The sequence below is a fragment of the Manis javanica genome, chromosome 2 (assembly GCF_040802235.1).
Source record: "Manis javanica isolate MJ-LG chromosome 2, MJ_LKY, whole genome shotgun sequence".
Classification (NCBI taxonomy): domain Eukaryota; kingdom Metazoa; phylum Chordata; class Mammalia; order Pholidota; family Manidae; genus Manis; species Manis javanica.
In genome coordinates, this window is record NC_133157.1 from 114,860,065 (window position 1) to 114,873,837 (window position 13,773).

The 13,773-nt window shown below is 37.9% G+C and overlaps 1 protein-coding gene across 2 annotated transcripts in view; it reads left to right on the forward strand.

Annotated features, from left to right (window-relative positions):
• The window catches only part of MRC1 (mannose receptor C-type 1), a 102,210-nt gene that overhangs the window by 12,860 nt on the left and 75,577 nt on the right, over nt 1-13,773 (forward strand). For both annotated transcript variants that reach the window (XM_073229164.1, XM_073229165.1), the window contains exons 3-4: nt 2,054-2,227; nt 5,672-5,836. In XM_073229164.1, coding sequence (XP_073085265.1) covers nt 2,054-2,227; nt 5,672-5,836 — 339 coding nt within the window. The remainder of the gene's footprint in view (nt 1-2,053; nt 2,228-5,671; nt 5,837-13,773) is intronic.

Sequence of the window (13,773 nt, forward strand, 5' to 3'; positions counted from 1 at the left end):
TCAGAGAAAGCCTGCATTTTTGAACAAGAGATCACCTTTTTCCAAGCTTCCTATGTCACTGAGCCTGCCAAGATAGGCTGAATTTAGCTACAGTCAGCAAGCAGAGCATAAGATTTCTGATATTTGTAAGGTGGGAATTTGTCAGCTTTTAATTTTCTTTGTACATAAAGAGGAGGGAGAGTAGGAGTTGAAATAGAGTGAGAAGGAACATTCAGAAAGAAGGTGTCCTGAGGCATTTACTGAAGAAAATACAGGTTTAGAAGTTATATGAAAGGCAACCTAAGCAGTATTAACTTGGCCTTTCTATCAAGTTAATCCACTTAGTCAAATTTGGTTCAGTCTTGTCCTGCCCTATAATTTTCTGTCAGGTTAATCCTGCTAGAAGATCTAGACCATCAGAGTGATCTTGGAATCCATTCACTGGAATATGCATTAGGTCTGAAGACTATGCAGAGAGAGTATATGTAGTCCCCCTTTCTCTACAGAAAACTTGGGGGAAAAAAACAGCTGAGGCCAGGGATCATTTTAGAAATAGGATCAGAATTGTAGACTTAGAAGCACCTAAGGGTTGTCTGGAAGGTTGGACCATGTGAGAACAAGTAAATTCACTGTAATTATATGATGTGGCAGTGAAGTGGCTGGAGTGCAGGATTCTTTTGGCCTCATCAGTTCTTGGCTAAATAAATCAGGTTAGTTTGAAAAGTCCATTTCTGATTGACATCCAGAAGTCCAGCACTGAAAATTCCTTGCCTAATTTAATGAACAGTGCAAGTAGCCCTCAGATAATCTAAACAGGTTTTTTTTCACGTGAAGAAACAGGTATCCCACTTATTGAGGGTAGCATAATTATTTCTGAACCTAGCATGTTCCTTATACAATATATGGTTTTGAAAAGTAGTCCTGTAACTTAGTGGAACAACTAGGTCATTGGCAGAATACTAATTTTGAGATAGTCAAAAAATAAACCTACCTCTTAAAGAGAACTAGGTAAGTACAGTGAGTGAAGGAAAAGGAAAGGAGGTAAGGAACTTCTATGTACTATGTACTTAACACATGTTAGGTCCTGGGCTACATGTTTTACAAACTGTTATCTAAATGACTTTTAAGATGTCTATAAGATATTTAAAAATCTTAAGAACTTTTTAAAGTCACGGAATCTATAAAACTTAATTAAGAAAAGAACATTCCTATCTAGGACAAATTCTGATATTCATTGGTGGCAAAAGGCTAAATACTTCCATAATAGAAGGTTACTGTCTCCCAAAGGGGCAGCTCTACAGAGAGAGACTTTAAACATACAGGAGCATTTAGCTAGGTGAGTGGTGTGGCTGTCAGTGGAGAGAGGGACTTCTCTAATTCTTTTGACTTAAGCCAAACCAGAATAAACAATGATTCTACACTTTTTCAATTTTCCTTTCTTGGAAAACTCAGAGCTTCCCATTTTGATCTATTTGAATTCAGTTTTTTTTTTTTAAAGACAAATATCGATTGTAGGTGACATTTGATGGTTTTGAGTGATGTGTTTCCATGATGTAAATTAAAGTGTTATACCAAAATGCCTACCCTTTCTCACAGCCACTGTTGAAGGACTGAAGTGGAAGCTAGCTTGACAAGAAGTGGTTAGAGGGGATTTAACCATGTGCTTGTATCTCACAGCTATAAGGTTATTTTTCAATTTAGAAATCTAATAATTCTACAATTCCAACCAAGAGGAAGCATACCCTCTTTTCTGTGTTGGAGGAAATGGAGAAGTCAAAGCTGGTGTCAGTAGAGCTGACTACTTTTGCCTCACAAAAGGAAAGAGGAAAATCTGTTCTAAAAGACAACAGAAATGAAGTGGTACTAGACTTATCCTTAAGTACAGACTGCTGTACGTACTCAGCAAAAGATAGGGGTAGAAAGAGAAGAGCAATATAAGAGGATTCCTGGGGGGGGGGTACACCGAGTGTGATCCAAAGAGTAAGACCTAGTCTTTAGATATCCTCCTTATTGGAAGGTCAACGTTCAGAAGATTCACTTACATTCTAATTGCAAGCCAGTATGTCCCTTCTAGCCATGTACACCCTCCTGGGCAATGCAAATGGAGCAACGTGTGTATTTCCATTCAAGTTTGAGGACAAGTGGTATGCAGACTGCACAAGTGCTGGGCGGTCAGATGGATGGCTCTGGTGTGGAACCACTAGAAATTATGATGCGGATAAGCTATTTGGATATTGTCCATTGAAATGTAAGTAAGTTTATCATCCAGAAAAGTTTGGCACATTTAGTAGGGCAATGTAGTGTGATGGAACCTTGTGTTTATATAGAATGTTTCCCCTCAGACTTATTTCTCACTTAATATCTAATCATACTCCACAACCACTTTTTTTTAGGTGTCACTGTCCACATTTTATAATGGAGAGAGTGATTCATATTGGCCAAAGACCAGAATGTACATCTTCCACCTCTCAGCCCTGGGCTGTGCCCAGTGCCTGTATTTTCACCAACTACTTCTTTTTCTCAACTTCCACTGTTACTGTTGCTTACTTTCTAAGACTTTAGGACAAATTACACTGTAGATGATGGAACATATACTCAGCACCAGAGGTAGGCATGCCATTCCCCAAACCCGCAATAACTTTCTGTTATGAAGCTACAGATTAAAACAGAATTTAAACAATGCCACAAGCATGTGATCTGATGGAGAGAGAGATGAGGGGGCTCCTGAATTTTGTGTCAGTGTAATGAAAAAGACTCTGTACTGTGAACATGATAGTATTACAATTAGAAAGTTTAATTTAAGGAGAGTATCATTTAATTTAACACAGCTCTGCATCAAATGGAAGTGGGTCATGTGTATGCTTGAAGGGTTTTTAACATGGGGCTTTAAGTGGTATTGCAAAAATGCGAAGTAAGTGGCACTGCATTAAATCGAAGAGAGGAACATAGATGCGGTCTGGGATGGTGTTAAGGCCATCTGAACTGCAACGACTTTGCTTACAACTAACCTTCCAAGATCACACATACACACACAACCACATTATTCTATGCACATTGTAAAACAGAACAACTTACAAAAACTTTTAATTTGTCAAGTTAAAGTGAGAATTTGAAGAAACGTGTTTATCTCTTTTGATTTATAATCCCTAACCATCCCACTAAAAATACATTTGATTTCTCAGCCCCATGTATTACTGTAATGCTCCTCGTGTGTGCCATTCCTCCATTCGGGGTGAGTATCTGCCAAAACTCACAGGCTTCCCGTTCATAGTGATACTGCTCTACTGGTGAGTAAATGTATTCACCTCTCTTTAACATCATTTAGAGGTTTGATTCCTGTGGAACGTTTGTAGATATCTGATCTCTGTAGAATTTTTCTAAAGACAGAAATGGAGTTTTTTTTCCCCCTGAGATAAAGCAGTACTTGTTTATCAGCGATTGAGGAGTGTTTTTCTCCATTACTTAGAAGGAATGGTTTTTCTAAATCTGTTATTGTGGAGTTTCTTGGGGGTATAGATTTCAAAGGTCCAATTATAGCATACTGCACATAAATGGTGCTGACAAAGGAGTTGTTGGATGTATGTATGATTTAATGAGTCATTCAGTAAATCACAAAAAACGCTCACAACTTTGGGTAGATGTTTGTTGGAGGAGCATTCTGAGTATGTTCTAGAATAATCCTTCAGTCTTGTTACTTCTAATTTATGTCTTCAAAACCAAATTGTTTATTTTATAATTAATGTAAAAGTAACTGTAGACAAATTTAAAACTGATTTCAATACACATTAAAAATTTAAAGCACACTTAACACATTGCATGCGTTTTTAAAGGGCTTTGCAATTTCCCAGTCTATTTCATTTTCCTTGTGTTTCTTTCCAAACGAACATGTTATTTTATATTAACCTTAAATTAGCTGGCTCAATATAGGAAGATGGGATACCAGTTACTGACTTAGTGACACTCAATATATACTCTCATTGTCCTTTGCATTGTTTCTTGTATTGTTTTCCTTCTACTTACACATTTACTTTGGAGTACCATGAGAACAGGAAAAGGAAAACATCCTTTTCTCTCAGTTCTCCACAGCTTCAACTTTAGCTTTCACCTTCAGTTGTGCTGGTTAATTGTGGGAATTTGAACAATTTGGGTAGATGTAGAGTCAGCAAACCTATACATTCATTGAGAAACAGGTTTTTAATTCCTTGATTTAAAATGCAAAATACACTTTCTTGAAATTAAGGGCCAAATTGAATTCCACCTTTAGTCATTTATATCCCTTTCCTCCATTCCTGAACAAGAAAATAACCCCCTCTTTTTTTGGTCTCTCATTTTCTTGTATATTGTGAGCAAAAAATATTTATTTAAAACATTTCCATCTTCAAATAAGCCTCAATCCAGTCTCATCTGGATGATACCATGTGGAGAATAATCCATTTGCTCATTAAACTAGTAAGCCCTGCAGATCATGATAGTTTAAATGGAACATTACTAATTCAAATTTATTTTTTATGTAAATATATAATGATTTCACAGTTAAAACATCTTAGGAATCCCTATACTGTTGCCTGAATGAAATTTTGATATATTTTTCTTCCTCTTTTGTGTGCCATGGGACTGCAAAATTCATATCATAGTATGCAGTATGCACATCAAAAGGTTACTTCCTCATCAGATACAAAGAACCACAGCAGTGTAGGCTATATGCTTATGGAAAATTGCCCTATTTCTTAGCAAGTTGAATACTTCTCAGAAAATTTCAAAAGTTACATAATCCTTTATCTCTTCCTTACAAATAAATGAACGGATTATTACTTCACATGACGTGTATATAGAATTTTCTATTATTAAAAAGGCAAGAGAAATTTTCATAATACGAGGCACATAAAAATATTTCATTTGTTGATTGTTTTCCCAAACATCTTATATGTAAAATGCTATAAATAATATTTATCTATATGTATTATTGGCCTTTTATAGAGTATAGCCAATATATACAGTATATTGGGAATTATAAAATAGCAAAGGAAAGTATAAGCTAAAATCATTATTTTTTACTCTGAAGAAAGAAAAACTAACAATCAACATCTACTATTGCCAGTAGCTTATCTATAGGTAATATTTTAGAGATGAGAAAATGAGACTCGAAAAGTTAAGAATTTAAACAAGGTAAAACCACTGCTGAGTGACTGTGTCTGGATACAGGTCCAGGTCAGTCCGTCTGCAGTTTGTGACCTTCCCTTCTAGTGCCTGTGTCTTGGTCTGAACAGAACAAACTAGAAAATGCAGGCAAAATACTTGCTGAGAGAAGGTATATATTTATTTTCACCTCTCCCTTTATTTATTTTTTTCTAAATTAAGGAAGTTGGGCTGGTATCTTTATTCTTACTTGATTTTCATATTTTCCTCACTTCCCAACTCAAGTGATCCCAAATATCCCAACAGAAAAATAAGGAGACTGTGCCTCCCTTTTCCCTTAAACACGTGAAAGAGATTGATTGACCTTTTGAAAACTCCTGTTTTTCATTATCAAGAGTGAAGGAAATCTCATAGACACTTGAAAAATACAGAAAAAAGAAAGGAAAAGAAATACAGTGTTTCAGGCAATATTGCTACTAAGATTGTTTAAAAAGCATTGTTCAGTGAAAGTCTTTTCTTGCAGTTATTCAGCCAATCCCACTGACTTCTTTTACAGTTGAGGGCAGTGAAAGCTTATGGAATAAAGATCCATTGACTGGCATTTCCTACCAGATAAACTCCAAATCTGCTTTAACTTGGCACCAGGCGAGAAGGAGCTGCCAGCAACAGAATGCTGAACTCTTGAGCATCACAGAGCTACATGAGCAAACCTACCTGACAGGTAATGACATGAAAAAAAAAAAACCCCAATATCTTAAGATTATGATTATTTTATTCCTATATTTAATGTAAATGCAGACAGCACAAATGATTATAGCCATCATGATAGAGTCAGTCCTAAGCACATAGTACAGATCGTATGATGAATCTGCGCCCTAAAAAGAGATACCCAGGATGGCAAATAGGTTTCAACTTATGAGGCATCTGGATGCCTATCAGTTGTGACAACCAGAACTGAGCTGGGGATTCTGAGGATCAATCTAGGCTCAGAATAGAAGATACCACAATCAATTAGTGACGGTGTTCTTGGACACAGGTCAGGGGTATCGTGCTGTTCAGGTTTCTGGGTCTAACCTGAAGCCAGAGGTTTTCTGTTAGCATCACAGAATTCAAAATGATAAGATGAATGCTAATAAAATGCTGCCACCATTTCCAAGGGCTGATGAGGAGCTGCTCTCGGACTCTGCATCCTTTCTACCTCCTGTCTCTCAAACTCCCAGATGCTCCTCTTTTTCAGGCCTTATTGATAGCGTTGCTACAGTCTGTTGGTTTTTTTGAAGCATGTGTTCTTATAGGATTGTGAGGATTAAAAGAGCTAAAGTTGAGAAATTCTCAAGATGGCAGTGTGAGTAGGGTGGTGGAAATCTCCTCCCAAAACCATATGTATTTTGTAAATACAGCAAATACAACTATTCGTAAAAGAGTGAACAGAAGGTACAATACACCAGCCAAGCTATATCTACATCTGCGATAACTCAACAGCTCACGAAAAAAATCAGACACAAAGCCATGATCTGGAGGTACCTGAGCACTCCCCCCACCCCAGCTCACGGGCCAGAGGAAAAGAATCAGACTGGGGAGGGAGTGGAAGTACAGGACTGCTAAATAACCAGCCCTAGTAATCTGCACCGGGAGTACAGACACACATTGCATGGTGTACTGAATATAAGAGGAATGGAATATAAGAGGAATGGAAAAGCAAGACTATAAACAGGTTCCCACATCCAGCTGCCCTAGGACAAAACAAAAGTGGGTGCTTTAAAAGTCTTAAAGGAACAAGGGTTTAACAGGTGGACAAAATCGTCCTGCACACTCAACCCAGCAGGCTGGGAACTTTAAGGAACTTCAGGCACCCTAACCTCCTGGGTAGCAAGCAGCACTGAAGCCCCTAACAGTGATAAGCAGCCTGCCATTCATTTCCCCAATGGCACTGCAAGCAAACCAGCTGCCCTGTCATTGCAGCAGAGCAACTGGGGAGCAGCCCCACCCACAGCAACCACACAGAGGCTTCTCCCCATGCATAACTAACTGGGCCTGACCCAGAGGCTGCCCCCTGCCCATTGTCAACCAACATATACAGCAGAAATGGGCTCAGAGTCTGAAAGGCCCAAAGGGGCTTTATTCTTGTAGCAAACATGCGCTGCTTGCCTGCAACCTCTGCCAGTGCCCTAGGCCATCCTGAGGGCAGCCCCATCCACAGCAGCTCAGGGGATTAACCAAGGGGCTTCCCCCTGTGAGCAGCCAACTGGTAAGGGCAGAGTCAGCTGGTGCACAGTCTGGAAAGCATGTAGGGGCTCTGTTCTCACAGTGAATATGCATTGATTGCCTGCAACCACTGCCAGTGCCCTAGGCTATACAAGGGCCACCCCCCATATGGCAGCCCAGGGAATTAACCCAGAGGCTGCACCCTGTGTGTGGTTGATTGGCACAGGCAGTGGAAATGGGCAAGGTGACCAGCAAACAGGAAGGGACTTTGTTCTCACAGCTGACACACATGCCACTCACCGGCCATCACTTCCATTGTAATGAAAAGGCAGAAGAACCTTGTTCAGTTCAAAATCCCTCAAACATGAAAGAGAGGGCCGGGTGAGACTGAAATCACCAAGCTTCCTGAAAAAGGATCAAAATAAAAGTCATAAGCATGCTGATGGAGCTACAGAGAAATACACAAGAGCTAAGGGATGAATTCCGGAGGGAGATAACAGAAATGAAACAAACAATGGAAGGACTTAAGAGCAGACTGGATAGGGTGCAAGAGACTGTTAATGGAACAGAAATAGAGAACAGGAATACAGAGAAGCTGAGGCAGAGAGAGACAAAAAGATTTCTAGAAATGAAAGAATATTAAGAGAACAGTGTGACCAAATCAAAAGGACCAATATTTGCATTATAGGGGTACTAGAAAAAGAAGAGAAAAAAGGGATAGAAAGTGTCTTTGAAGAAATAATTTCTGAAAACTTCCCCAGTCTAGGGAAGGAAATAGTCTCTCAGATCAGGGAAGTCCACAGATCTCCCAACACAAGGGACCCAAGGGGGACAACACCAAGATATATAATAATTAAAATGGCAAAGATTAAGGGCAAGGACAGAATATTAAAAGCAGCCAGGGAGAGAAAAAAAGATCACCTACAAAGAAAAATCCATCAGGCTATCATCAGACTTCTCAGCATAAACCTTATAGGCCAAAAGAGAATGGCATGATATATTCAATGCAATGAAACAGAAGGGCCTTGAACCAAGAATAGTGTATCCAGCAAGATTATCCTTTAAATTTGAAGGAAGAATTAAACAATTCCTAGATAAGCAAAAGTTGAGGGGATTTACCTCCCACAAACCATCTCTATAGTGTATTTTAAAGGGACTGCTCTAGATGGAAGGGCTCTGAAGGCTAAATAGATGTCAACAGAGAAAATAAAACCACAGGAAAAAATGTAGACCAACCAAATGCTAACTAAATGCAAAATAAAATCAGCTATCCACAAAATCAGTCAAAGAAAACACAAAAGAGTACAGAATAAAACACCTAACATATTAAGAGTAGAGGAGGAAGAAAAAGAAGGGAGAGAAATAAAGAATCATCAGACTGTTTATAATAGCTTAATAAGAGAGTTAAGTTAGACAGCTGGACAGTAAATAAGCTACCCTTGAACCTTTGGTAACCACAAATCCAAAGCCTGCTATGGCTATAAGTAAATATCTATTGATAATCACCCTAAATGTAAATAGACTGAATGCACCAATCAAAAGACACAGAGTAATAGAATGGATAAAAAAGCAAGACCCATCTATATGCTGCTTACAAGAAACTCACCTCAAACACAAACACATGCACAGACTAAAAGTCAAGGGATGGAAAAACATATTTCAGGCAAACAACAGAGAGAAGAAAGCAGGGGTTGCAGTACTAATATCAGACAACATAGACTCCAAAACAATGAAAGTAACAAGAGATAAAGAAGGATACTACATAAAGATAAAGGGCTCAGTCCAACAAGAGGATATAACCATTATATATATCAATGCACCCAACACAGGAGCACCAACATATGTGACACAAATACTAACAGAATTAAAGGAGGAAATAGACTGCAATGCACTCATTTTAGGAGACCTCAACACACCACTCACTCCAAAGGACAGATCAACCAGACAGAAAATAAGTAAGGACACAGAGGCACTGAACAACACACTAGAACACATGGACCTAATATAGATCTACAGAACTCCACACTCAAAAGCAGCAGGATACACATTCTTCTCAAGTGCACATGGAACATTTCAGAATAGACAACATACTAGGCCACAAAAAGAGCCTCAGTAAATTCCAAAAGATTGAAATTGCCAATTTCTCAGATAACAAAGGTATAAAACTAGAAATAAATTCTACAAAGGAAACAAAAAGGCTCATGAACACATGGAGGCTTAATAACATGCTCCTAAATAACCAATGGATCAATGACCAAATTAAAATAGATCAAGCAATATATGGAGACAAATGAAAACAACAGCACAACACTCCACCTTCTGTGGGACACAGTGAAGGCAATTCTAAGAGGAAAGTATATAGCAATCCAGGCCTATTTAAAGAAGGAAGAACAATTCCAAATGAATAGTCTAAATTCACAATTATTGAAACTGGAAAAAGAAGAACAAATGAGGCCCAAAGTCAGAAGAAGGAGGGACATAATAAAGATCAGAGAAGAAATAAACAAAATTGAGTAGAATAAAACTATAGAAAAATATCAATGAAACCAAGAGCTGGTTCTTTGAGAAAATAAAGAAAATAGATAAATCCCTAGCCAGACTTATTAAGAGAAAAAGAGAATCTATACACATAAACAGAAATACAAAATCAGAATGGACAAATCACTACAGATACCACAGAAATACAAAGAATTATTAGACAAGACTATGAAAATCTATATGCTAACAAACTGGATAACCTAGAAGAAATAGGCAACTTTTTAGAAAAATACAACCTTCCAAGACTGACCCAGGAAAAAACAGAGAATCTAAACAGACCAATTACCAGCAATGAAATTGAATCAGTTATCAAAAGACTACCCAAGAACAAAACCTCCAAACAAGATGGGTTCACTGCTGAATTTTATCAGACACTTAGAGAAGACATAATACTCATTCTCCTTAAAGTTTTCCAAAAAGTAGAAGAAGAGGGAACACTTCCAAACTCATTCTATGAAGACAGCATCACTCCAGTACCAAAACCAGGCAAAAACACCACATAAGAAAACTACAGACCAATATCCCTGATGAACATAGATGCAAAAGTACTCAACAAAATATTAGCAAACCAAATTCAAAAATACATCGAGAGGATCATACACCATGATCAAGTGGGATTCATCCCAGGGATGCAAGGATTGTATAACATTTGAAAACTGTCAACATCATCCACCACATCAACAAAAAGAAGGACAAAAACCACATGATCATCTCCATATATGCTGAAAAAGCATTTGACAAAATTCAACATTCTTCATGATAAAACTCTCAACAAAATGGGTATAGAGGGCAAGTACCTCAATATAATAAAGGCCATATATGACAAGCCCACAGCCAACATCACACTTAACAGCGAGAAGCTGAAAGCTTTTCCCCTGAGATCGGAAAAAGACAAGGATGCCCACTCTCCCTGCTTTTATTCAACATGGTACTAGAGGTCCTAGCCATAGCAATTAGACAACAGAAAGAAATAAAAGGCATCTAGTTGACAAACTAGATTGGTAAGGAAGAAGTCAAACTGTTACTGTTTGCAAATGACATGACATTGCACATAAAAAACCCTAAAGAATCCACTCCAAAACTAGTAGATCTAATATCTGAATTCAGCAAAGTTGCAGGATACAAAATTAATACACAGAATTCTTTGGCATTCCTATACACTAATGATGAACTAGCAAAAAGAGAAATCAGGAAAACAATTCCATTCACAGTTGCATCAAAAAGAATAAAATACCTAGGAATAAACCTAACCAAGGAAGTAAAAGACCTATACCCTGAAACCTACAAGATACTCTTAAGAGAAATTAAAGAGGAAACTAATAAAGGGAAATTCATCCCATCCTCTTGGGCAGAAATAATTAGTACTGTCAAAATGGCCATCCTGCCTAAAGCAATCTACAGATTCAATGCAATCCCTATCAAAATACCAACAGCATTCTTCAACCAACAGGAACAAATAGTTCAAAAATTCATATGGAAACACCACAGACCCCGAATAGTCAAAACAATCCTGAGAAGGAAGAATAAAGCAGCTGGTATCTTGCTTCCCAACTTTAAGCTCTACTACAAAGCCACAGTAATCAAGACAATTTGGTACTGGCACAAGAACAGAGCCACAGATCAGTGGAACAGAATAGAGTCCAGATATTAACACATGCATGTATGGTCAATTAATATATGATAAAGGACACATGGACATACAATGGGGAAATGACAGCTGCTTCAACAGCTGGTGTTGACAAAACTGGACAGCGATGTGTAAGAGAATGAAACTGAATTATTGTCCAACCTCATACACAAAAGTAAATTTGAAATGGATGAAAGACCTGAATGTAAGTCATGAAAACATAAAACTCTTAGAAAAAAACATAGGCAAAAAATCTCTTGGACTAAACATGAGCAACATCTTCATGAACATATCTCCCCAGGCAAGGTAAAGAAAAGCAAAAATGAACAAGTGGGACTATATCAAACTAGAGATCTTCTGTACAGCAAAAGATACCATCAGTAGAACAAAAAGACACCCTACAGTATGGGAGAATACATTCATAAATAACAGATCCAATAAAGGGTTGACATCCAAAATATATAAAGAGCTCACACACCTCAACAAACAAAAAGCAAATAATCCAATTAAAAAAATGGGCATAGGATCTGAACAGACATTTCTCCAAAGAAGAAATTTAGATGGCCAACAGGCACATGAAAAGATGCTCCACATGGCTAATCATCAGAAACATGCAAATTAAGATCACAATGAGATATCACCTCACACCAGTTAGGATGTCCACCATCCTAAAGACAAACAACAACAAATGGTGGCGAGAATGTGGACAAAGGGGAACCCTCCTACACTGCTGATGGAAATGTAAATTTGTTCAACCATTGTGGAAAGCAGTATGGAGGTTCCTCAAAGAACTCAAAATAGAAATACTATTTGATCCAGGAATTCCACTCGTAGGAATTTACCCTAAGAATGCAGGATCCCAGTCTTAAAAAGATACATGTACCCCTATGTTTATTGCAGCACTATTTACAATAGCTAAGAAATAGAAGCAACTTAAGTATCCATCAGTAGATGAATGGATAAAGAAGAGGTGGTACATATACATAATGGAATATTATTCAGCCATAAGAAGAAAACAAATCCTACCATTTTGCAACAACATGGATGTAGCTACAGGGTAATTATGCTCAGTGAAAAAAGCCAGGTGGAGAAAGACAAGTTTCAAATGATTTCACTCATCTGTGGAGTATAAGAACAAAGAAAAAACTGAAGGAACAAAACAGCAGAAGACTCACAGAACCCAAGAATGGACTAACAGTTACCAAAGGGAAAGGGACTGGGGAGGATGGATGGGAAGGGAGCAATAAGGGGGAAAAGGGGGCCTTATGATTAGCATGTCTAATGTAGCAGGATGGGGTACTGGAAAGGCAGTAAAGCACAGAGAAGACAAGTAGTGATTCTATAGCATCTTACTATGCTGATGAACAGTGACTGTAATGGGATTTGTGGTGGAGCTTGATAACAGGGGGAGTCTAGTAACCATAATGTTGCTCCTGTAATTGTACATTAATGAGACCAAAAAAAAAATGTAGAAAATAAAAGAGCTACTGTTTGCTTGAGATAAGAGTATGTTTTAACTTCTGAAATTTGCACTTGGGAAATAGATTAGAATCAGAAATGAGTGTGGGAGAAAAAGCACCCAGAATTTGCTGCCCCAGGACCCCTTCACACTGCTCGCCCCTGCACTGCTACTAGATCAGTATACCTCTGATCCTATGACTGCCATGTTAAAAAAATCCTTAGTGATTTCCCATTTCCTCTCAAATAATTAACAAAACACTTTGCCTGACATTCAATCACTTCAATGGTTGGTGACTTCATCTTTTAAGGAGGAGGTTGTGTGAACTAAGAAAAGGAACAGAACAGGTCCCCAGCTGTGCCTCATTTTCTAACACTTCCCTTTCTCCAACTCTTTTCAGATGATGCTCTTCATCAATCAGAACACAATTCTCCTCATAAGTTGTTCTTATGTTTTGAAATTGAATTTAAAGATGTTTATTGAGTTCTTTTTTGGTGGAAAACAGTGTAACCTACATTGATTTACCACACCTTGTGAAATACATGTTTCTATTCTTAGTCATTTCTGAGAAACAAATCATGAACAGCTCCAGTGTAATGAAATGTTTCTTGCAATAGTTGGGCACCAAGTTTAACATTTATTAATTTTTTCTTTTACAGTATAGGCAGCAGTTCACCCTTTTCTTTCCATTATTATTAAGAAAACTGACTGTAGGGAAGCAATCTGACCTCACTGTGTATTCCTAAACCCAGACACAGGATAATGCCTGTCTGCTCAATTATTCTGTTTGGTATTGGGTTTATAACATGGAGACAAAATATCAGAATGA